Raw genomic sequence first — 24,695 nt, forward strand, 5'->3', positions numbered from 1 at the left:
GCCTGCAGTGCTGCAGCAGGTTGAGGGTCTTCTTCTTTCTGGGGGTGGGGGTGGGTGTGTGTGTGTGTGTGGGGGGGGGGGGGGGTCGCATTGATCTCGTTAAGGGACTTTTCAGACTCAAGTGTTGGAGCCGCTGATTAAGAGAAGAGACGAGCACGAGCACGAGCACGAGCGTCACTTCACAGCGTTTATTCATGAAAAGTGTGATTTCACGTTTTGTCCCATGAAACACGAGTCAGAGAGAAACACGCACGGAGCGTGGATCTACAGGAGGAGGACGAGGGGATGGATTTTTATTCCGCAGTCAATAAGTTAGTGAGGCGATTCCCATAAAAACATATTCACACTTAATTCAGTTCTTTAATCATCCCTGGTCCTGCACAGCTTCTCGTGACCCGATGTAATTAATGAATAATCACAGTTACAGCCATTTAAAAAAAAAAAAGGACAATAATAATAATAATAATATAAAATAATAAAAAATGATTTGCTTGTGCATTGCAGCTGATTCCATGTCCAGGTTCCAGCAGCGTCACGTGTTACAAGAAGAAGAACAACGCGACATTAGAGTAACATCCAGTGATCACATGCAATATGTGTGCACGCAATTCATAAGTTGTACGCGCAATCAGCTGAAGAAAGCTTAACCTGTGTGTTTGTGTGTGGGTGTGTGTGGGGGGGGGGGGGGGAGAGAGAAGGGGCATCATCTCCACCCCCCTCTTCAATCCCCCCCCGCCCCGTCACCCCCCAGCCCCGGAGAGAAAGGGTTAATTGGAGACGGAATTTCATCGCACATCTGTCAGATTTTAAGGCCGTGACGCACTGAAAGCAGAGAGTCAATGTGAGCAAGGGGGAGGAGGAGGAGGAGGAGAAGGAGAAAGAGTTGGTGCTGAGATCGATGAAGTGGCAGGCAGAGGGAAGAGGAGGAGGAGGAGGAAAATCTCACGAGATAATGAAAGAAACAGAGGCGAGCAGCTACTGAGGAGCAAGAAGGGAAAAACCGGAGAGGCACAGAATCGCACACGAGCTCCTTTTCTCGCAGGACAGTGGAAAACAAAGAGGGGACGACGGCGCCAGCGAGCGAGGACGAGTGCGTGTGACCGCAGATGGTTTAGTGCGCGCGGGCTGTGGATGAACGTTGCACCCCGGGGCGCGGATTGTGTGAATGTGCAGCGCTGCTCGGCGACACAGTCCGAGAGATGCTCAGGACGGACAACAGCCGCGGACGCGCTCTGAGAAGTGGACAGTGAGGATAAAGGTAGGACCGCTCTGCTCTGGGAACAAGCACATGTCCGTGATTTTTCGTATTATTTGTGTGTGTGTGTGTGTGTGTGTGTCCACGGATCGTCGTCGTGGTCGGTGTCGAGTTTACGCATCGTTCGGGTTCATTACATGTGGAGTAAATCTGTGATGCGCGGCGCCTCGCGTGCGCGTGCGATACTTCTGTGATTTATTTGATATATGAGGAAAAAAATCTTTTATTTCTAAGACGAGATTCCGTTGAAGTGATTAAATCATCGATTTGTCCCGCGAGGTGAAATCCCTCCAACGCGTCGCTTGTTTTTATTAAAAATGTATTTGCGTAATTTTGCGTCTAAACCTGACGAGTCGAACCTTATTCGCTGTTTTTTTCCTGCTCTGCATCCATGAAAGTTTAAACGCAGCGGACTAACATCGTCTTGTCTCACGCACGCAGGCACAAAAGCTTCTGCCGAGGAGCCGCTGAGCACCAAAGAGACAAGAGGGCAGAGGAGCCGATGCACAAGTGAGAATAAAAACCAGTCCACGCTCCTGCTGCTGAGGACAACTCGGTTCTCCGGGAGTTTGAGGGAGTTTGAAGACAGTACTTAACGTTATCAGATAATTAATTAGACACCCCATAAGCCCGGAAATCAATTAATTCACAAATCAATAAATCCATAGTCTGGTGTAACAAGAGACCTTCCAGACTGTTGGCCCCGGCTGTGGAACAACAATAACAAGAGAAGCAGAGCAACAGACAGATCCCGGTTTATTAGCAGGAGCTGAAGATGGACGGGGGTCTAGGAGAGATGTCCCTCCACACTCACCCGGATCTGGGCCACGGTCAGGACGGCAGGGCCATGCTGCACTCGCGGGACCTTTCAGCTGCTTTCCCCCGGCCCTCCCTCGGGGGCCCCTCCATGTCCCTGGAGCCCGAGCCCCGTCCGCCGGGCTTCGACCACTCCATGTCGGCACTGGGCTACAGCGGCGACTCACCGTCCAGCTCCGGCAGCACCTACACCACGCTGACCCCCCTGCAGCCCTTCGATGACAAGTTCCACCACCACCACCATCACCACCACCCTTGTCTGCCCGTCAGCAACGTCATCGGCAGCTTCACCCTCATGCGTGAGGACCGAGGCCTCAGCACCAACTTCTACAACCCCTATGGCAAGGACCTCGCCATGGCCCAAAGCCTGTCCCCCCCCTCCACAGGTTCAGGCCTGGGCTCCTCCATGCACGGCTATGGCAGTCTGGGTAACAGCCCCAACGGCAACGCTGGTCAGATGCTCCACGGCGGCTACGACGTCCACGGTGGGAGCCTCTTCTGCAGGACATCGGATTTCGCCCGGGAGATCTCTCAACCGGGCCTTGGAGGAGGCGACGTGTCAGTGGGGCATCAGTTGAACAAAATGGAGGCTCACCAGCATGTCACGGGCCACCACCCCCACCTCTACAGCCAGCACTACCAGCCGCACCACCACCCCAGCCAGCAGGCCGCCAAGGTGAGCGAGCACCTGCACTCCTCGTCGTCCGCCTCGTCCTCGCCCGGCGAGGGCATGCTGTCGGGCATGCAGGGCAGTGGAGGCAGCACCGGGGAGGAGATCAATACCAGGGATGTGGCCCAGAGGATCATCACCGAGCTGAAGAGGTACAGCATCCCCCAGGCCATCTTCGCCGAGAGGGTTCTGTGTAGGTCACAGGGCACGCTGTCCGACCTCCTGAGGAACCCCAAGCCCTGGGGCAAGCTCAAGTCCGGCCGCGAGACCTTTAAGAGGATGTCCCGCTGGCTCCAGGAGCCCGAGTTTCAAAGAATGGCCTCGCTCCGGCTGGAGGGTAAGATCTGGCTTTACTCTCTATCTGCCTCACACACACACACACACACACACACACACACACACACATATCTACACACACTCACACACAGAAATCACAACAACAAACAGACACTCTCTCCCCTTGTTTTCCCCAAACACCCTCCTTCTCCATGTCTTCCAAAAAAACATCCTCCTCTCCAGTAATCAGTATGCAGCTCAGGTTGAGACATGAGGAAAAGCAGAAGCATCACACTGATGTTTCCCTTCTTCACACACTGTGAATGTTCCTCTATTGTCTCAACAGCCGGGGCGTCAGGAACTTCTCAGCAGGTTGAGGGCAGTTTCCAGAAAGAAAGGACCATATGTGCTGTTCCTTTGTTTACTTAGCTCCCAAACAGCCTCTATTGATTTGTACAGTAGCTACAATAAAAAAGCCACAGACATTTGCCCTCCGCTTAAATGAACCATGAAGATCAGCTCGAGCAGCGTTTGGCAATTTAATCGCTTTTGAGCCCACAAAATAATTTGTGCAGAAATGCCACTCCGGAGCGATTGATTAATTCGAGCAGTGATTTATATCGGCCCGGCGCGTGGCTGAAGTTGAGTTGGCAAAGTAGCTGATGCAAATTAGACTTGAGCCTTTGCCAGACGTCTTTTATCAACGTTGTCGCTGAGGCAATTACTGCGAAGCTAAATACAAACGTTCTGCTCCGAGGCAGCAGCAGCTCGTGGGTTCCAGCTTCTTCACGTGTGGAACAAAAAGAGGTTATTTGTTTAACCAGAGGAGAATCAAGTCTCTAGAGCTGAATCCATCCGTACACGACAGAAATGAATCAACAACCATTTGATTCATCGATAAAATGAGGATATGACTCAAAATGGCCTGTTTGAGCTTCTGAGCATTTGAGGCCTTTTTCTGTTTTACATAAAATTCTATGGGTTTTAAGGTTTTGACGGATTCTGATTAGTTTTCTTAGCAAATATTTAGATTTTCTAAACTCAATTAATATGATCATTTGGGGAAAAATGCAAAAAATTAAAGAAATAGATGCTGAAAAAAATTATTATTCGTTGCAGAACTTATTATTTATACAGATTTCACAGGATAAAGATTATTTTTTTTGAAAGGCACATTGTAATCCGCTACTTGACATTTAATATTCTTCAGGGATGTGAATTGAAGACACAACAGCACGCTGTACAGTGCCGTGTTACAGTGTTGTGCCTCCACTGGGACTCAGGGCCCATCTGATACACGGCGCACAGAAGGAGATCCAAGTGAACACAGTAATATGAGACGAGCACAGACGAGTGTGTGAGTGTGTGTGTGCTGAGTGTTGTGCTCACTGCGGGGGTCTGTGAGTGGTACGTGTGTGTGAGCCTTCCCAGTTGATCACTGCTTTTCGCTCCCTGTCAGCAGCTCGACTGATTAAGCCCAACAACACAATAGGGTTCATAGGTAATGATTGTGCACTCTTGCAATCCCTTCACAATTATTGATCTTTGATTGTTTGGCTCTGAGAGCACATGTGTACATCCTCCATTTAGCAAAACGTTACACCAATCACACGCGAACCTCTTATCTGAAGATGAGTTGTGTGCTGGTTTGTTCTGTAATTCCACAGAAATGTTTTCCTGATGAATCCAATCCTGCGGTTGTCAGAGCTTGTATGCAAAACGCCCCGTGCTCCCGTCCGGGTGGAGGAACAGCCCTTTGTTCCTCTGAGCAGATTTCTAATCATCAATCATTCTCTCTTTGTTCGCTGCATCCGCGAGTCTTCATCTTTACAAACACAAACATTATTTTAACGAGTCAGTGCTCCGGCGTCCGAGCAGCCAATCAATCAGACTCATAAAAAATTAAAGCCCCTACACAGAGAAGTGTGCTTATGTTTGACGAGGCTCCTCTCTCGGCTCCCACACACTCTCAAAGTGCATATTTAGTTCTTGGCAAAGCCACAATTTAGACAGCTCGGCACTTTTCTACATAACCTACTTTCCGAAGGGGGGTTGTTGTGTTTTTTTCAACCCGCCCCCCCCACCCCCTTCTCCCGGCCAACCCCCTTTTGTTTAATTACAAGCCTCTATTGATTTCCATGGGAAAGAGCAGCACGCCTTGCCCACACACACCTCGGCCGCATCGGCAAAATCGAGACTTGAATTTGAATGCGCGCTGGCCTGTGCTCCTCGCTCTGAAGATAGCTCAAGTGCTCTTTGCTTCACGCCTCAAGTTTTCAGATGATCCTCTTTAATGCAACACTCGCTTAAATACATAAAAGGCCCTTCAGTGTCGTCCAGCAGCCCGCTGCGATCTCCATAACCACGTCTCCTGTTTATGGACGGCCTGCAGAGCTGGACCATTATGGAATGTGGTCGCTGCCATTTTGTCTCCTCTAATAATTGGCTTTCAACAGCGACATTTTGCTAAACACGGAGGAGGTGAGCTCTTGGATTTATCTGCAGTATCTTGTTTGTTTTTTCCCGTGTGTGTGTGTGTCTGTGTGTGTGTGTGTGTGCGCTCTATGGATTACTGTGCCGTATATGAGATGCATCTCCAGCCCCAACCCCAGGCAGTGGAGGAGGCAATCAGGATTTAGTTGGAGAAGAAGGCAGGATAAAGAACGTGCAGCCATGCTCCGACACTTAAAGTCGAGGGGGGGGGATCAGAGACTATAACTTTAAAGATGATGGCCGAAGCCCTTGACTAAAGGTCTAAATGAATAAGAAAGGTCAATGCGGTTTACGTGTCGGCTCCAGTGCCTGCACCACCCCCACAGTAATGAAAGCCACAAAGCCTTGTCCACCTCTCGCTGCATACAGTTCACATTCGGCTGCTGAGGCTCAAAGGTCAAAGCCGATTCCATTTACATATCAGGAATCGTAAGCAGGCCGATGTGGCCTGAGCTACGCAACAACCAAACAAACAGGGTTGTTGTTTTTGCTTCTTTTTTTTTTTTTTCTAGCTCTTGCAGCTCCCCCCACTCCGGCGCTGAAGGGGTTAACCAGCCTCTGTGGGTCGAGGAGTCTGAGCTGCACAGATTTAATCAATAATTTCTATCAGCCCCTGGCCCAAGAAATCAGCAGGGGGTGGGCTGGGGCTGCAGGGAGGGGGGCGGGGGGGGGGGGGTCTCTCTGGCTAGGAGGGGAGGTGTAGGTTGAGACGCCGGGGGGGTAGGGAAAGGGCTTTCGATCACGTTTCAGCAACACGAGACAGGGGCGTACATCATGATTAGGGGCTGTTCCCACGATCATAAGAAGCCTATAGGGGAATATTTATGTCTCCATGAGTAGCCCCAGCACCGGGGATTTATAGCATGGTAATTGTGAGCCTTTTACACATGATTACAGCATAAGGAAGCATTTACTTAATGGGCGGCGCTGTGTTCGTCAGTCAGGGATAGAGGCGATGGAAGCAAGGAGGATGAGGAGGAGGAGGAGGAGGAGGAGGAGGAGGAGGAGAGCTGCAGGACACCCCGACTCCTCCAACAAGCCATAAATCCACGCTACCAGCCAGCTAGCCTGCACTATCATGTCATTCCTTTCATTACTACATGAGCTGAGAGTGCACCGCTGTATCTACACCTTCTATAGCTGCAGCCCGCCTCCCAACCCCCCACACAGAAATATTGATGGCGTGGATGGTGTAACGCCCGTGAAAAATGTAGCATTTGAAAAAAAAAAAGAGACGAAGAAGAAATTTCAGTTGTAGTGATATTGACATGCCGCTGACATCTCGGCCTGTTCAGATTTTAATGAGACGTCGTTCGATAACTCTCAGAAATGCAAACAAGCTCTGGATGCCTAAACGCTAACCGGCCCCTGTAATCTCAAGTTGACCAGAGTGCATCCCCGAGTCAAAACACTTCCTTCAGATAATGATTTCAGAGGAGAGTGTATGCAGGGAATTATTCACGTCGAGTCCAGTGCTTAAGTTTCAGAAACTCGGCTGGATGTCAGGGCAGTCAGAGCCCGGGGGGGGGGGGGGGGGCACAGGGCCACGCGGGGCCCCCGGACCTGGCTCTGATTCTGTCGTGACGATCCCCCAGATGGAAAAAGACGTCTGTGAGGTCACAGTTATTTCTCAAGCACCCGGCTAATGAGAGAAATTTTCCACAGTGAGTTTGGAGGAGTGAGGAGCCGCCGTACAGTAAACAGCCCCCCCCCCCCCCCCCCTGCGCTGTGTGAGCTGCTTCTCAACACGAAGATAGAAGCCAATCAACCCAACACTGCTTTCAGAGCAAAAGGCAGCATTTGCGGTTAATCTAATGTGTGTGAGTAGCAATTGTCTGTGTGTGTGTGTGTGTGTGTGACAGTTGTGTGTGTGTGTGTGTTTGAAATATGGGATTTCGAGGCTTTTGCCGGCTGATATGTTCATCTAATCAAGATCAATAATAGAGTCAATAGCAGAGTTCATAAACCTTGTTTTCTTAGAGCGAGTGAAGAAGCAGGATCATTTCACCGGGTTTCCAGTGGTTTCAGGCAAGATTTTAAAAACAAAATCTGGTTTTCTTTAATTCTAGATTCGGCATTATCCGGTAATAGTAGTCGACATTGTTACATCATTTTCTTTTACAGTTTAATACCAAAAATGTCAAATTATTCAACGTTGCGCACACATTTGTATTCTTCTCAGGAGCCAAAGTGAGATTGTGTTAATATCACAAATACTCAGCTCCATGCTGAATAAAGCAGGTGTTGCACGGCCAAATAAATAAATGCAGACAAAACAAAAAGAAAGGACACTTGTTTCCAGTTTGCTAGCCGCTATTAAAAGTCTGCTGTCGGCACAAGTCCATCCATCCCTACTGTGTGTGTGTGTGTGTGTGTGTGTTGGCGTGCACGTGCGTGTTGAGTGCACATACACCAATGCTTACACTTAGAAAGGCCTTTGATACCATCAGCAAAACGGTCGCTCAGCCACACTGCGCTGATTGAAACCTCTTTACAGTGCGTGTGCATTTAGGTAATTGCATGACTCCCCCAAATATGCTTCAGTCCACTTAAGGCTTCTAAACACCCGGGGCAGTGCCGACGCTGCTCCTTTCACTCACCCCTGACGTCACCCGCCTTTAATAGAAAATAAATTAGTTCCCCCCTAAAGTGATTATTGCTCACTCACTGCCGCCACATGTAAATTACTTTTATGAGAAACTAATGATGTTGAAGTGTCTACTAAGGTAAAGGGAAGAGAGGGAGTGGAGGGAGATGGACGGAGAAAGGAGAGAGAGAAAGAGAGAGGGGGGGGTAGTTGGCTCGGTACACAAAGGCAGAGGTTGGTGTTGTGTTTCCTGTAAATACAGAATTACAGCGTGTTGGAGGTGAAGGGTTCAGCGATGGATATGCAGAAGAACATGCAGCCTGAATTCAAAATGCACGTCTGATTCTCAAAATGGATCTGAGCTCAGCCCACACACATCAGCATCTTCTCCCTCCTCACTCCACCAAGATGCCTCTTGTATTATATTCATTTCTTATTTATTTATTTACTATATCGCTGGACTTTTTTTCTTTTTTAAATTTGAGGCTTTTCCAGAGGAAGTATTGATTATATAATTGAGCGGCCAGTGATGTTTAACCCCGACCTCGAGTTTTTATTTTCTGGTCAGCGTAAGCAAGACTTGCATTAAAATACAAATTACCAGGAGACTTCGTCACCTCTATTACCACTTTGAATATGGCAAACTCTGACATGGAGCTAATTCACTGAGGAAGAATGAGATCATGTTTTATCCTCCGTGGACCAGGGCATTACAAAAATAGTATATTAAGGCAAGAAAGAAACAGTCTGCCTAAAATATGACAAAAGTCACAATTCAATTATTTTTAATGCAGCCACAAGATGCTGGCAAAATGTCAGATTTTGCTTTTGATCAGCTGATCTCTCTGAATGTGAATTGATCTTTAAATGTTTCTGGCTCTTCTCTGTCGCCGCGCTCTGGAAGTGTTTTCCAACTTAAAATGTAAAACATATATGGACGAGTACGAGCCAGAATATAACTGCTGCGTAGTTTTAACTGCCAAAATATAATATACCATAATAAGCTGGTGTAATCTCCCCATGTAGTGGATGAAAGAGGGTTTTGAAAATGAGCATCGCATCTGTTTGTGTCTTTGAGTGTGATTATATTGTTGGGGGGGGGGGGGGTGGGCAGCCTTTGTCAGCCAATGACGAGTTTGCACTTTGTCTTTAGATCTATGTGAGCAGGTTTTTTTAAAAAGGGGTCGTAATGAAAAGCATGAGGGGAAACTTCAGAGCTGTGGCCTGCACGTAGTTATCTGCTTCATCCCAGCAGCTCCCAGCAGCTCCCAGCAGCTCCCAGCAGCTCCCAGCAGCTCGCTGGCAACAAGACGTGATGGCTTCCACGTCTTGATTCCTTTACACAACAATGAAGCAAGCTGCTGATTCATCTCTTTTAACTAATCAAAGTTGCTTAGCTAATCTGTTTTTCTTTCAACACATCCACTTTCCCTCAGTATAATCCATTTGTCCTAGTTAGCCTGCCAGTGTGTTAGCTAACCCGTTTCGCCTTTTTTAATTTGTCTTTCCTCCCGTGTGCCCGCAGCCTGCAAGCGGAAGGAGCTGGAGCAGAGCAAGCTGGAGCGCAACCAGGGCCCGAAGCGCACCAGGCTGGTGTTCACCGACCTGCAGCGGCGTACCCTCCTGGCCATCTTCAGGGAGAACCACCGCCCGACCAAAGAGCTGCAGGTGACCATCTCCCAGCAGCTGGGCCTGGAGCTGTCCACCGTCAGCAACTTCTTCATGAACGCCCGCCGACGCAACATCAACAAGTGGGCAGAGGAGGGCCGCCCCTCCTCCACGGGTTCCTCGGGCTCCAGCGTTTCCTCCTCCGCAGTGTCCTGCAGCACGGCGTGATGACTGGCCGCCGAGGAGGTGCGGTGGGGAGGGCGCTGAGGGAGCTGGAGGGCACATAGACCGGTCTAGGCAGAGATCAGCCGTAACACATGTCCTCCTCGTTATCAGAAGGGGCGACGGAGCCAGCGATTGTAGATGATATTATGAAGATGAAGCATTTTCCCAAACCAAAGTTGATCGCTTCCTTGAAATGGAAGGGGGGCGATACCCAGAGTGATATGAACGCAGGATGTGAGGTCCTGCTTGTATAGTCGAGGGTGCAAAGATTATTTGACTCATAGAAGAGTCACGCCCTCACATAGACGCCATCTCATTGCTTATTTTGATTATGTAGAATAGAGATAATGAGGGTATTACAAATCAGGAGGAAGCATATTTTGGTGTACCTTCAAATCTATTGTCATCTCTCCAAACGTGAAGAATCAAGATGTCGTTTGCTCACATCTGGAGAGCGCCATCGTGTCACATGTTAATCAGAACTGTTCACCACCATCCAAAGACGTTGACCCTGCCCCGGTGTGCTCCACCAACACGGCCCCGTCGGCTTCTTCCTCGAGAATCAAGGTGAAAGAGGAAAGAAGAGGCGGGGTTTTTTTAAACCTTTTTTTCTGAAGAAGCTAATGTCCCTTTCTTAGCATGTGTTTCCATGTTGATGGTTCCCACGTCTGTGCGGCGTTGTCTCCAGTCCAGAGCCTGGAATCATCAGGAGGGCTGATGAGTAACTTCCAGCAGTCAATCATTTTACCGTCAGCAGGAGCCTTGCCTGTGCTTTGCGAGGATGGTCCCGCCTTGAATGAATCAGAGTTTTCGAGGGGGGGAGAGCGCAGAGCGTCTCGCTGTACGCCCCGGACAGAATCAATAAACAAGCAGGACGCAGGAGCGGACTTGTTGGTGCAAACGTCCAGCTTTAAGACTCTCATCGAGCTTCCAGACGTGAGCTCCACGGCCATTTTTTGGACTCAAACACCAAGCCACAAAAAAGAAAAAGCGAGAAACGGCCTTTGACCACGGAGGCGCCGCGGTACAGAGGCTCACTCGACACAATGTACAGTGACATTGTCCTATTTTTTCCACTCATTTTCAAACTGTACACACCTCTGCTCCATATTGAAATCTTTTTTTTTACAGATGTCTAGAAACATGGAGGAATGTGATTCTTTCAGCCCTTTTTGTACAGATTTCAAGCACATGGCTCTATTTATAGTAACACATTGGGAGCACGGGGCAGTTTGTTTCAGCCCGGCTGACGTACAAGGTCATTTTTTGGTCCACAAAGGAAAGGCTTTGACATGCCTCCTTATAGCCAATAGTTAAATCAAACCAAGATCCTTTTAAATGCAATTGCTGATCTGATCAATGTATTTATTACTGCATTTGTGTATTTATTATTTCCCCCTTTTTCTTTCCCTCTTTCTATTTATTTGGTTATTTATTTATGCTAATCTATATACTGTAAGTATTTATTTAACAATGCTCTGTATGTCTGTGTGAAACTGAAGACTTTTTTCTGATGGGCACTTTTAGCTGTAGAATCCCATCGTAATACCAAAGATTAACATTGCGTCCCTGAATGTACGGCCTGAGTCCCCGAACCCCGACCCCTGACCCCTGACACCGACCCCCGAACCACCCAGTGATGTTACGTATCTCTCTCTCTCTTCCAGGCCTGGCCTTTGTTTTTGTTTTTTGTAGAATAACGGGGATTTCTTTACTCTTGCAATTGTCTCTGCGGTCAGCTCTTAACGTCAAGGCCAAAGCTTGTTTGAATGTTGTGATAATATTTATAATTAATAACACTATGAATAATGACAATAATAATGATGTTGATTCCCAATAACAACGACAATGATGTGGCATCCCATAGGTTCACAGGTTGCTTGTAAAGTTGTGTCCAGACCGACGCCATCTGGCGGCCTGTGTCTGGGGACCCACTTAAAGCTCTGTCTGAAGGTCCCATTGAGTGCGAGTCCTTCAGGGTCACATGCAAACATGCGTACAGTTTGTCTGCCTGGGGAAATGCATGGTTGTGACCCCCCCCCCATTCCCATCTCCCTCATCTGCCCCCCCTCCCCAGTGCAGTGCAGACGGTCTTGTCTATGTCCAGCTCAGTGTGATCTTACTGTCCTCCACATTCTAAACCCTTCTGCCAGTTGTCTCAGTTCCTGGTTCTGGGAGGTTCTTAAGATTTGAGAGGTTCCTCGTCTTACGCGGATCCTGGGTTTGTCTTCCTCTTCCTAGAGTTCTGGAAGGTGTGAGGATTCGCTCGTGGCTTCGAGAGGTTCCTTGTTTGTACGTGGACTAGGGTTCTGCGGGTGTTAGGATTCATTCCTGGAGTTTGAGGTTCTTATTGTCCTGTCCTCGGGTTTACGTTGACATTGAGTTCTGAAGGTCTCATACCTTGTTCTTGGTCTTTTAGGATCTCTAAAGTCTTCTGAGAGATTTGGTCCTCATCTTTTAGAGATCTCCAATTTAGTTGCAATGCCGCTTAGGCTCCCTGAACTTCCTAGGGTGTGTCCCTTGAACTTTCTGAAAGGCTTTGGAGGCTCATAGTGTTTGTCTGTGGCCGTCTTCCCCCTGCAACTCGCTGCAGGCACAAGTGACCTGATTTCCTGGTGTTTTAAATGCTAAATGCTTGAATCAGGAGAAATTGCCCAGGATCTGATTCACTGACCCGGGTGTAAACGCTGCCAAAGAGTGGCGAGGCTAGCCTGGTGCTTCTCCACCCTCTCTCTCTCTCTCTCTGTCTTTTCCTCTCTCGCTCTCTCTCACTGTCTTTAACATTGGGAGGGGGGGTGGGGGGGCTGCCGGGCCCTCTTCACAGCGTGCACTTGAAAGACGGGCGGTCATGAAAGAGGCCATCGACTTTTTTCGCAGACTTCAAAGAGGAGGCCTTTTTCATCCCATCTCCTCTCTGGGTATCTGGTCTGGGGTCTGCTCTCGGCCAGACCTGTGGGGTTTAGGGGGCATTCAGAGGGGGCGGAGGGGGGGGGGAGATCAGAGAGGAGGCTGAATCGTCCAGAACGAAGACAGTGGTAGTGTGCTGTGTGTGTGTGTGTGTGTGCGTGTGTGTGTAGGAGAGGTGGGAGGTGGAGGGGGTTATTCGAGGAACAGGAGGTGTCGGAGTAGTGGGGCATGGAGCTGAATTAAACTTTAATGAGCAACAATTGTAAGCATGCTGAGAGCGAGGGGGGGGGGGGTGCAGTTGAGGGGTAAAAAAATGAAAAATAGAAGTGCTGGGAGGCTCCTCTGCTCCTCACCCCTGAGCTCCACTGTCATTGTACCAAAGCTGAGGTGACACCGTGCAGGTTCCCCTTTGTCCCGCTGACTGGAGGCCCAAAATGGAGACAGAGCATTTTGTATTGAGCCACCTTCTGCTCCGTGTCAAGCAGGGAGGCTCTTCCCTTTCTGTACAGTGGGGGAGAGGGACAGAGGGAGGAGGAGGGAGGAGGTGAATCCATTTGGCTGCTGCAGGTGATCCGCATTGCCATTTTAGCCTGCGGCACCCCCTAGTGGCTCTTACAGAGACTTGACCCTGAAAAGCAGAAGGCCGTTGCAGAGCGAGTCGGAGGGGAGGGGGGGAACAGGGATAATGGAAGAGCGGAACTGAAAGCAAATATATACTTTCAGAATAATAAAAAAAAAAAACAGAGAAAAAAGACCAAAAAAAACGTAATTTTTTTTTGATAATGTTGAAACCAAAAAAAAAACAACAACAACCAAAGATTGATGGGTAACTGCTGAATCGTGATGTATCATGGGTAGTTTTAGCAGTTCCCTATCAGAGCTACAGTAGCACTCAGAGGATTAAAAAAAGCACCAGTGGGGTTCGGCGTGCTGAGTATTTACGTTGCATAAAACAGTTGTGTTATTATGTTGAGCTGGAACTGAGAAACTGACACGAGGCAGTGTCTTCAGATGGAAGTCTTTGGACTCTGTGAACCCCAGTGTCCCCTGTTAGTTCCCGTCCTCGCCCCCCGTGTGTACATGAAGACTTTACCCATCTACCTCAACTGTGTGAGATGTTGTGTGGCAAAGATATTCCTTAACCAAAGAATCCATCCTGTCAGGGTGTCTGTCTTATCTATCTTATCTATCAATCTATCTATCTTGTCTGTCCATCCGTCTCTTCTTCATGCCTTTTACTCCGAACCAAACGTGCTGGAATCAATCCGTAACAGGAGCCGAACGTGGCCCCCGTCCAGCCAAAGCTTAAGTCCAGTATGCTAGAGTGTCCCATCGATCCATGCTCTGTATATAAATACAACTCTCAAGACCAAAAAAAAAGAAAGGAGGTGACAATCCAAGCAAGGAGGATCTTGCTGTAATCAACGTTGCCTATTCCTTGTTTTCCCGAGAATCATGTCACAGAAAAAGCCCAAGAATCAAGCACCCGCCCCAGGATAAAAAAAAGGTCATAGGAGACAGAAGCTATTTTTCCACATTTGTAAGCCACCCCTCCCAACCCTGTTTTTCCGAAATGTCTAGTGTAGTTGAAATACTGTTCGATCCCACTGTTGTAAGTAGGAATTAATGAAATCCATTCAAAAAGCTTTAAACGGGGAAGAGCTGAGGGGAATATTATATTTGAGTCTAAGTTTCCTCAGCTTGGACGCGACCCACCATGCTTTATCGTGCCATTCTTGTTCATGTGTTAGACTTACTAATGAATGTGGCTAACCAACCAAAGGCTTTAAAAAAAGATACACAACACTTTAAACGTCAATCATGGTGGGACATTTTGTATCAACAACTAAAGAAAATCCCTTTGAATACCTCATGTGAAAATTGTTTGTTGTGATGTTGCACTAAAAAAATAAAAATGACTCATTTGTAACCCAACACGGTGCTCGGCTGACTTTGTTTCAGGTGCTGTCGGAGTTTTGTGAAGACACTGACACTGATATATCTTTACATAATGAATTAGTCCTTTACTTTGCAATTCTAACTTGTAGTATTTCTTAAATTGGTTATATTCATCCTCATTAATAACCCTGAAGTTGGCCTTCGGTGGCTTTTGGGTTCGATTGCATTACAAATTCAACAAGTTATGTATTTTTATTGTTTTATATTATAAATATATTTATTCTTCTCTTCAGGACTATGATGATTTATCACCAGGGCCAGTGCTAAAGGATAGTCACCTTAATTAGGGCCTGAGCAATGACATGAAAGGTCAGGTGAGACCCTATTGAAATTGTAATGATTATTATTATTATTATTCAGGCTTTTTGAGGGCTTAACATGCTCAAATTCTAACCAAAATTTGAAAAAGTTAGAAAGTGGTGAAAATGTACGTATTCTGGAGGAATTTTCAATGGGCGTCGCAAAATGTCTCAACGGTGCCCCCCCGAGACCCCCAAAACGTGTTCACATTGACCGATCTTCACAAGAATCGATCCACAGGTGTTTCATGGCCAGAAAAACAAAAAGTCTCTGGTTTATTTATGTAGTCAACTATTTACGCATTTCACTATTTAGTAATAATGTAATAGTGTATATATTAAACTAAATACATCAGAGACATATTAAGACCTGATTGTGGTTCAATGGAACTTTAGTTCCACTGATCCTCTGATCTTGTCTAATTAGACTTCATAACCTACAGACACTTTGGTCCCTTCTGGTCGTACTTTTTGTCCCAGCTGTTTAAGGCCCTCACCACTTTATGCAAAAAGAAGAAGACAGAGAAGAAGAAAAACATGACCACAACTTTTCTATCATCATTTGCAGACTTTGATATTACCACTGATGAAACTGGTAGTAAAATTTACAGTAAAACATTTATTTGACTTTTGAAAAATGAAGGTAAAGAATTAGATTTTTTTTTTTTGATATTGTGATTCCAAAGAATAATTATTCAGATGTTTAAGAGCAAAGTAGAGATGAAGAAACAGAGAATGTGCTGGTTAAATTTATGAGGACAACAATGTTTGGGCAATAGTACCGGCGAGGACTTGATTTTAGGTTTTCACCATTGCGCCTGCTGACTCCTCATTGTATCCTTCACATGTTCTCCTTCTTTATCACAGATGAAATGATCGAGGCACAGACATGTGCCACAGAGGAGCCACAGAGCGACATTTTGTGCAGCAGCACCAGTCGCTACTTCGTCAAGGCAATTATTGGAGTTGGGGTCTTCGGCAAAGTTGCCAGTGCTTTGAATATGACCACATTGCAGGAGGTGGCCCTTAAGATCTTAAACAATGGGCATACTGGTGAAACAGCGGCAGAGTAGATCACGTTTTTTCAAATTATCCTGCTCCTGACTTGTTTATCAAAAGAACTGCTGACACCACGCTGTCCCTAACACCTCCTTTATCCTTTCGCCTGTTTCCTCCGTAGATCAAGATGCATGAAGCAGTGAAGGTTCTTGATCCAGTGAAAAACAACCTGGTTCATTTCATTGAGACGTTCCAGGACAAAGGTCAAACATGTCTTGTGTTTGAACGGCTGGATATGGACCTTTACCGCCTGGTTTGGCAAAAACAGAGGCCAATGACACTCCGTGAGATCCGGCCCATAGCGTACCAGGTAAGAACCAGCCCACTGAGAAACGACCTGCTGAAGTAACATAATTGTATCTATAAATAACATTTGACGTTGTTTTCTTTGTCTCAGCAGTTGACAACGTGATGCTGGTCAATCATCAGAGAGAGCCCTACAGGGTCGAACTCATTGATGTTGGCGTGTCCTTAATAACTCCGCCGGACTCACTCGCGGAGACAATTCAGACTTTGAGCTACCGTAAGTTCAATGTGAATAACTCGTTGTTTAACACGTGTGCTATATCCACCAGACATTGTCCTAATATTCACATGATGAATTTAATTTCCCTAGAATTCCTAAATTTCAAAGGTTTTGTGAATCCACTTCAAATCAAAATCTATGTGTTGTGGATCAAAAATCTGTCATATTTTTTTTATATATGTTTCACCAGTTTAATTATTGTCAAAACCCATTTCACTGTCTTTCTTTACAGGAGTTGATCATTGGAGGAAACCTGCTCATTAGTTAGTTTTGTTTATTTTTTGCAGAGAAAGTATATGAAATTAAACCCAGAAGCTAGTTAGCTTAGCATTATGCCTCAGAACAGCTGCAACGTCTTAAAGGTTCACTGCAGCAAACAAAGAAACCATCCAGACTATCATTGTGTTTTCAAACCACAACTTGTCATCACTTTTTGATTGAATTAAACAGAAGATATATGCATTATCGAAGGACTCAAGGTTTGTTTTTTCCGGAAATGCAGTTTCCATAAAATTTGAATCTGTCGGGCAGCACCGTGGTTAATATTGTTGAGTTTGCATGTTCACCCCGAAGCGAGATTTCATCCAACTTCCTCCAACAGTCCACAGACGTACAACTAAAGTTAACTGGAGACTCTGAGTTGCCAGTAGTGTGACTGTGACAGTGAACGGTTGTTTGTCTCCTGACGTCTTGGTAAAGTTGAATATTTGGCGTCAGTGGGAAATAAAAACACCAGAAGGAGGTTTGTTCTCTCCCGTGCACCATAACGTGAGTTTCCTACAGGCAGCTTGTAGATGCTACATCAACATGTGCACAGATATCTACCAGATACACAGGTATTGATTCCATTGACGATCACTGGTAACATGTAAAAGCTAAATTGTCCAACACACCAATTTCCCACGTCAATGGTTTCCTTTCAGACGGCTTTAATGGCAGGTTAACTGCTGCTGAAGCAAAAATCACTTCTTCACCTCGACTGGGTCACAGGCACAGACGTGATGCTTACTGAGACTAAACCTACATATGGATCCAAACCTGTCTGAGCCTCAGCAGCGAACATACATTCCATTATTACAGATTTAAAAATCACACAAACACAAGACAGTGAGTTTCAGGGATGAGGTGTTCAGAGAAAAACTTTTAAATTCCACCTGGAGATATGTTTATGTAAAAATACACCAAAGAGTGCTGGTACTTTTAGTATCACTTTCCCATTAGTGGCTCTTACTGTAAAACATTTTCTTTCCAAAAATTTGCACTGAACACAGAATTGAGTTTGATTATTAAAGATTTCTTTGTCTCTGTGCGATTTCAATAACTTAACAAATTAAAATCTCGGGGTATACATGAAAAAGTGACAAGTTAGTATTTAAGCTAACAATGAGAATTTCAGGGTTAGGGTTAGGGTTAACACATGCACTGCTCTTTAAAAAGAGCTGGTGAGTATACGTAGAGTATGTTCACGCAATGCAGATTTCACAGCAGCAGTCACAATACTGTTTAGTGCTCTTCGAAATAGGGGATATTCAAGATCATTTTAAAGACACTGTTTAAAAAACTATAAAGAACAAAAACCACAAATAGATAGAGAAAGGATTCCTCTTATTACAACTTTCTCTACTATGAGTGGAGTAATGAACTTCAGAACATTTTCAAACATGATACAAGATCAAGGATTACTGGAGGAATACAAAATTAAAAGAGCTGTGAGTAAAGGCAACACTCACACCAATACATCACAAGAAAAACAATATGTTATTACAAGTGTTTTGTAAACTTAAATTCGTAAGAAACACACACACCAAGATCATCTTCATAATTTCACGGCATTTCACACCACAGACGTCCAATTGCGTGTACATAATATTCTATGAAAAATGTGAAAGTAGTATGTAGGAGAAACACAAAATCCCATTTCCACAAGAATGGTACAACACAGGTATAATTTGAGACACAAGAAAAACACAAATACTCCTCTAGTCAAACACTTCATATTAAAATGGACCACACTCACTTAGAGTTGCAGGCCTCCAATACATTTGTCTGGTACTGATATAGAACTAAAGTAAATGGAGAGAAGATGGATCTTCCTCCTAAACACGAAAGAACCAATTGGCCTGAATTTTAAAATAAATTCAAAAATTTTGTGAATATTTCATGACTCCTAACAAACAACACAGGGCATTTAATTAGAATGAAGATAATATTCAGCACCCAGGAGACCCAATTCATAGAGTGTACAGTGGGTTTAGAATCCTGGACGTGGACTAGGGCTCTAATCCTAACCATTTTCTTCCCAGGCCTAAACCTAAACCTACTCTATTATTGCCTAAACCTAACTCACAAACTCTCTCTTCCTAAACTTAACATTAGACTCTTGCCCTAGCCCTAACCATTATGGACCCTTGCCTACACCTACCTCAGAATTAGACTAAATAAGACTGGCCTTTGCCTATTGCCCTAACCCTTACCATTTTTAACCCATGCCTAAATCTAAGTCTCCTCTAATATTGCCTAAACCTAACCCACGTTCTCTCAGTTTTAAACCTAACCATGGCTCCTAACCCTAACGCTAACCACTATGGACTTTTCCTGAACCTAAACCTTCTAACTTGAGAACAACAGTCATTATTTCAGTCGAGATATTCTCTACAACATATTCTCCAAATTACAATAATCAAAAGAATAAATACACACATATACATATTGATTTACTCACAAGAACAAGAAAGAAACTCACAAATCACAAATACTATTGAAAAAACGATAATTCGTGGATGTTACGAAGTAGTAATAACAACATGATGGATCACAAAAACAATACATGGCTGTAGACAACTCAAATAAACACTAAGGAAATAAATAATATGTAATTTGATATTTAAGTTAAAATAATAACAGTTTATCAATATATGAAATTCACTTAAAATCACCAGTCAACAGTTCAGTTGTAAAAAAAAAGACAATTTGTAGACGTCACAAAGTAGTAATAACATGATTTATTACAAAAACAATATATGGATGTACACAACTCAAATCAATAACACGTAATTTGATATGGGAGTTAAAACAATCAGAATTTATCGATACATCTTCTTAAAATCAAAACTCCCAGTTCAGTTCTAAAAAAAAATCGTAGACGTCACGAAGTAGTAATTACAACATCATTTTTTACAAAAGCAATATATTGATGTAGACAACTCAAATTAATAACATCTAATTTGATATTTGAGTTAAAACAATCAGAATTTATCGATACGAAATTCGTTAAAGTCATAAGTTTATATTAAATAGAATATAAATAAATATATCACTTAAGTCCAATAAAATATAATATATTCATAGATACACGGTATCATGAATGCTAATATATATGAATATGTTTGTTTTTATTCACAGTTATAGAATTCAAGGATCACAGTGGAATAGACAAGGGGGAGGAGTCTGTGAGAGGCAGTCTATAAATAGAGGAGCCCTCAATTTCCTCATTCACTCTTGCTCTGAACGATGTAGTGGAAGAACCTCAAAGCTCAGAGCCTAATATAACCTGAAGACCCAAGAGGGTCTAAACTTCATGTTTTCAGTTTAGTTTAGTTTGTTTCTTTGAGTTTTTGATTTAATTTCATGTTAAAAACAATGGTTCCAAGATGCATTCTGTGCTTTGTCAAGTATTCTCCTCACGACCCCCGCGTTTTTTCCTGTCATGCAGGCAGCGCCATCAGTTGTGTTACCGCGAACATGTCCCAGCCTCAAGCCGATATATGCTGCTCTGTTTTGACGGAGACGGACACATGGCAACGCCTTCGCCGACGTGGAACGCCCTCTCCGAGCTCCTTGGAGAACTCTTCGTACACCTCCGATTTTTCTAACTATAAGTCAGCATGTCGGAGAGCCTATAGGGATAGCCCTTGGCTGTGATTGGTCTGCTAACGACATCATTTCCGGAATGGCCAGAATGTAGCTTGAGGGAAAGTGGGGAGAAGTTACCATAACGCCACCTGGGGAGTTTCACCTCCAGGAAACACTAATATATGTTACGTGCAGCAGCACAGGTTCGTGAAATCACATGGATAAGAGACGTGTTTAAACTAATAGAAAATCACTTTAATTAAATCAAGTCCATGTCACCAAAAACACAATGAACAACAGACAAACTGTCAGGGTTTGGGGGAGGAGTAGGACCCAGAAGCAGAGTTTAAAACAAAAGGTAATTTTAATTAAACAAGTTTCTTAACAGACCAAACAAAACATTAACACTAACGGCAGGGTTTCCCCCAGTGCTTCATAGGCCTGGCGGGCCGCCAGGCTTTTCTCCCCCCTCCGCCAGGCTAAGCGTTGCTTGTTTATTTATAAAAAAATTAAAAAAATTGTTATGCACCAGAAACATGATACCAAAGACGGCATTGCGCTTTCAACCACATCTGGTGATACGGTTGAAACCACAATGGCGTCATCTTATGGTCAGTATGTGAACACATAAGGTGAGAGGTCCGGTGTATTTTCCATCACCTGAACCTCCAAAAAACCACGACCTGTCTCTACCACGCAACAACTTTCACGCGACATGTCACGGAGAAAGGGTCAAAAAACCTTGGACTCTTTCTTTTCCCGGAGTCGGGGGAGCACTGGAGGAGACGATGAGGCCGCTCGTTCACCCCCAGGCCAAGCGGAGAGCATCGCCGGCGAGCCGACCGAGCCGTGGCTCGATGATGAGGCAGAGCCGGAGCTAGTTAGCACGGATGTTAGCGCGTCGGATGTCGAGTCGGAGCAGACTGCTGCGAGCCGCGATGGGAAACATCGAAGTAACCCAAAGTGGTTTGGTGACCCTAAATTTAGCGGATGGCTCTACAAGACCGCGTTGTTAAGCATGTTTTGTACTATTAAAATATCAACAATATTATGCTCGCTAATTTCATATTGGTTTTTAATTTTGCTAGGGTTAGCATTAGATACGCTTTGTTTTAGCTTTTTGTGTGTGTCGTTCTTCGGTATGTTTTGCCGGGTGTGTCGTAGTCAGCGGGCAACACAAGGATGCTCAACGAGAACTTTCATTGAAGCTCCTTGTACTACGTACAGGCAAGATGTGCTAAACGCACATATTGGGTCTCTACACCATCGGACAAGCATTGAGATGGCAGCAAGCAAAAGTAAACATAAATAATGTAAATATATTACTAATGTGAATAACTACAGCATACCTCTTCAGGCCCTGAGTTCCCTGTTCCCCCTTGGCCATGTTTGCACTTTTTTATTTATGTTAATTTCTTTTACTTTTAAATGTGACCAGAAATGGCTTGTTTTTTTTGATTCACTTAGATTTTACTTGAAAACGAATTGATAATATTTATTTTTATTTTATGTGTTTGTAAACTGTATTATGTAATGTTAATAAGTATTGTTAATACATTTCTTACAATAACACATAATTGTCATAATTTCAAAATTCCTGTCAACTTTCAGCCGTCGGTCGGCTTCTCTAGCGGCCCTACCACCAGGCTTAGCAAGTTTTCTGGGGGAAACCCTGCTAACGGGGAAAACTGGAGAAACAAAAACACAAGGAAGAAAACACAGGGAGCTTACACAGGGGGTACAGAGGCTCAGGAGACTCAGGATACCTGGATTCTGTACGGCCGAGGAACCGGAGGAGGGAATCAGGGACGTGAACAGAGTCTCGGGCGGGCGGCACCGTGGCGGCTCAGTAACAGAGTTATGAGGCTCGGGAGGGCCTGGACCCTCCAGCGCGGGACAAGAGGGACGTCAGCCGGAACCTTCGGTGCGGGACAGGAGGGACGTCAGCCGGAACCTCCGGTGGGGGACAGGGACTGGAGCATAAACATATCCACATGTTTACCTGTTATATAGTCTCAGTCTGTGCAATGCTTTTAACAACACTATAAAAAAAATACACTACCTGAGACAATTAGTTTCGGAAGTGTCAGTGTTCTCTTGACGTCAGATGCTGTGACTAACACCTGCAAGACAAAATACATAAAAAAAAATAGCTTAACTGTTGAAGATCATACAAATATAATTTTGCATAGGTTATACTACTACAACAAAACGGTATTGCCAATCAGCCGATTCGGCTCACAGATGATCAGTGATCAGAGGGAACAAACCACAGACCATCCGTACTACAAACAATGAAATCCAGAACTTTCAGTAAAATAATTTGTTGTGCATTCTTAAGACTACATAATTTAGCAAATTAACATGCAGTGGATCCCAATATACAGCTTTTAAATTTATGAAATGAGCTCTTCTTTCTTAAGTGCTTTATAAACATTAATCTAAGCCATACCTTAGGTTTGCCAGGCGTTGAGAAGCCTCCGATACTGGAGAGGTGTGATGTTCATATATTCCTGCCTGATGAAGCGCTGGTCAGATTTGGACTGGGTTTTGGTACTGGTTGACACTCTGTCTCACCACCAACAGAGATTGTCGGATGTCCTCCTCTATGGTCCTCCCCCAGTACTGACATGTCAGTATATATCTGGGAGGTAGTGGTGAAATATAATCACTGCTGTGCCATGCAGCTTGTACACCATTAATGGAAAATAATCAAGGACATCTTCTTGCTTAACACACTTGTAGTTTGAGCCCTGGACATCTGTTAGACTGTGAATACTAAAACCAGCCAGTTCAACATCCAACTGCCACCCCACCATAAAGAAGACAAGATGAACGACAAATTCAGTTTTCAAATTGTTCAAACACGTCTTAGCTACAATTATGGGAAATTGAAGTTACCGACTAGAATTAGCGCGCTAGAGTTAGCATGCTAGCTTTAGCCCGATGTTAATGAGCTTAACTACTCCTCTCATAACGAAGCATCCTGGTAGGGCATACGAGCTTTTCAATTTTAAATGGCATTGATTCACTTCAAGTCATTCACTTCGATAAGTTGTCATTTTAGTAACTGCAAACAATAGCATTGGTTTAATAAAGATCTCAACAATGATTTTACAATGACATCCTAACAAAGTTGAAGCCTACATAAATGTTGAACGTGATTAATATTCAACTTACGTATTACGTAGTGGCTGCACACGGCTGCTGCTCCCATGCTCCTCTGCTCTCATGTCAAGGTCCTCTTCCATACGCAATCGATATCAACAGTATTTAACAGTAACATCTACGGTCAGAATACAACCTGCCTTCATTTTACAATGTGTTCATACGAAAAAAATGCTGTCAGCTACTGTAATTATATTTGGCCCGTGATGCATTACGATATACAGATAAACTTCGTAGAACGACGGAACAAGAAATTACTGTATAATTTTACTGTAGAAACTACAGCGATTTGTTAGTGAACCGAAGGCCAACTTCAGGATTATTAATGAAAATGAATATAACCAATTTAAGAAGTACTGCAAGTTAAAACTGCAAAGTAAAGATTTACTGCATTATGTAAAGATATATCGGTGTCAGTGTCTCCACTTTTTTTTAAAACGTAAAATTAATGAAGAAAACCACTGTGGTGAGGAACGTGATAAACCACTCTGACCAGTTTCACATGATAAGTTTGACTGACACCAGACTCGTGGTCGGAGTCTGCCATATGTGACATTGTAATTTAATGTTAAATAACGCTCATTATCCATCCCTGTGTGGTCTCTTACCATTAAAGACGTTAAATTAAAATAGGATACCTTACCAAGGGACATAGCCAGACCGTAGCCTACCTGATGCTCATGAACGCACTAGGCTGGAGCAAACCGCATAGTAGATATGATCAATTTGACAGGTCATAAAGTCAGGAGAAGAAGTCGTGTGCTTTTAGCTTAATGTGCTTTTGAGATAAAAACATCTACATCTAAAAGAAACATCACGGTCAGTTATGCCACTGAAAAAAAGGCCACCGTCGCCGACTTCATATTCGGCCCAGACAAGTTTCGGGTTTACAGCAAAAAACAAAAAATAGAAGATTTAGGTTCAGAAAATATGGGGCTAGCCACAGCTAGTCACCCACTAGTGCTACTGATGCCGTGACCGAGGCAGAGTACGTT

At 44.6% G+C, this 24,695-nt stretch overlaps 1 protein-coding gene across 1 annotated transcript; it reads left to right on the forward strand.

The window, feature by feature from the left end:
• Positions 1–1,873: 1,873 nt before the first annotated feature.
• Positions 1,874–9,971, forward strand: onecutl (one cut domain, family member, like). The gene is made up of 2 exons (XM_062399799.1): positions 1,874–3,078; positions 9,623–9,971. Exons 1-2 carry the CDS (start codon positions 2,031–2,033, stop codon positions 9,931–9,933), a joined length of 1,359 nt encoding a protein of 452 aa, XP_062255783.1. The 5' UTR covers positions 1,874–2,030; the 3' UTR covers positions 9,934–9,971.
• The last annotated feature ends 14,724 nt before the right edge of the window (positions 9,972–24,695 follow it).

The sequence above is a fragment of the Platichthys flesus genome, chromosome 11 (genome assembly GCF_949316205.1).
Source record: "Platichthys flesus chromosome 11, fPlaFle2.1, whole genome shotgun sequence".
NCBI classification, from domain to species: domain Eukaryota; kingdom Metazoa; phylum Chordata; class Actinopteri; order Pleuronectiformes; family Pleuronectidae; genus Platichthys; species Platichthys flesus.

What these genes read in the sequence shown, in the direction of transcription:
- onecutl (XM_062399799.1), top strand. Translation starts at nt 2,031, where the DNA reads ATGGACGGGGGTCTAGGAGAGATGTCCCTCCACACTCACCCGGATCTG. An exon ending in GGCCTCGCTCCGGCTGGAGG is followed by an intron (nt 3,079 to 9,622) that starts GTAAGATCTGGC and finishes GTGTGCCCGCAG; the next exon opens with CCTGCAAGCGGAAGGAGCTG.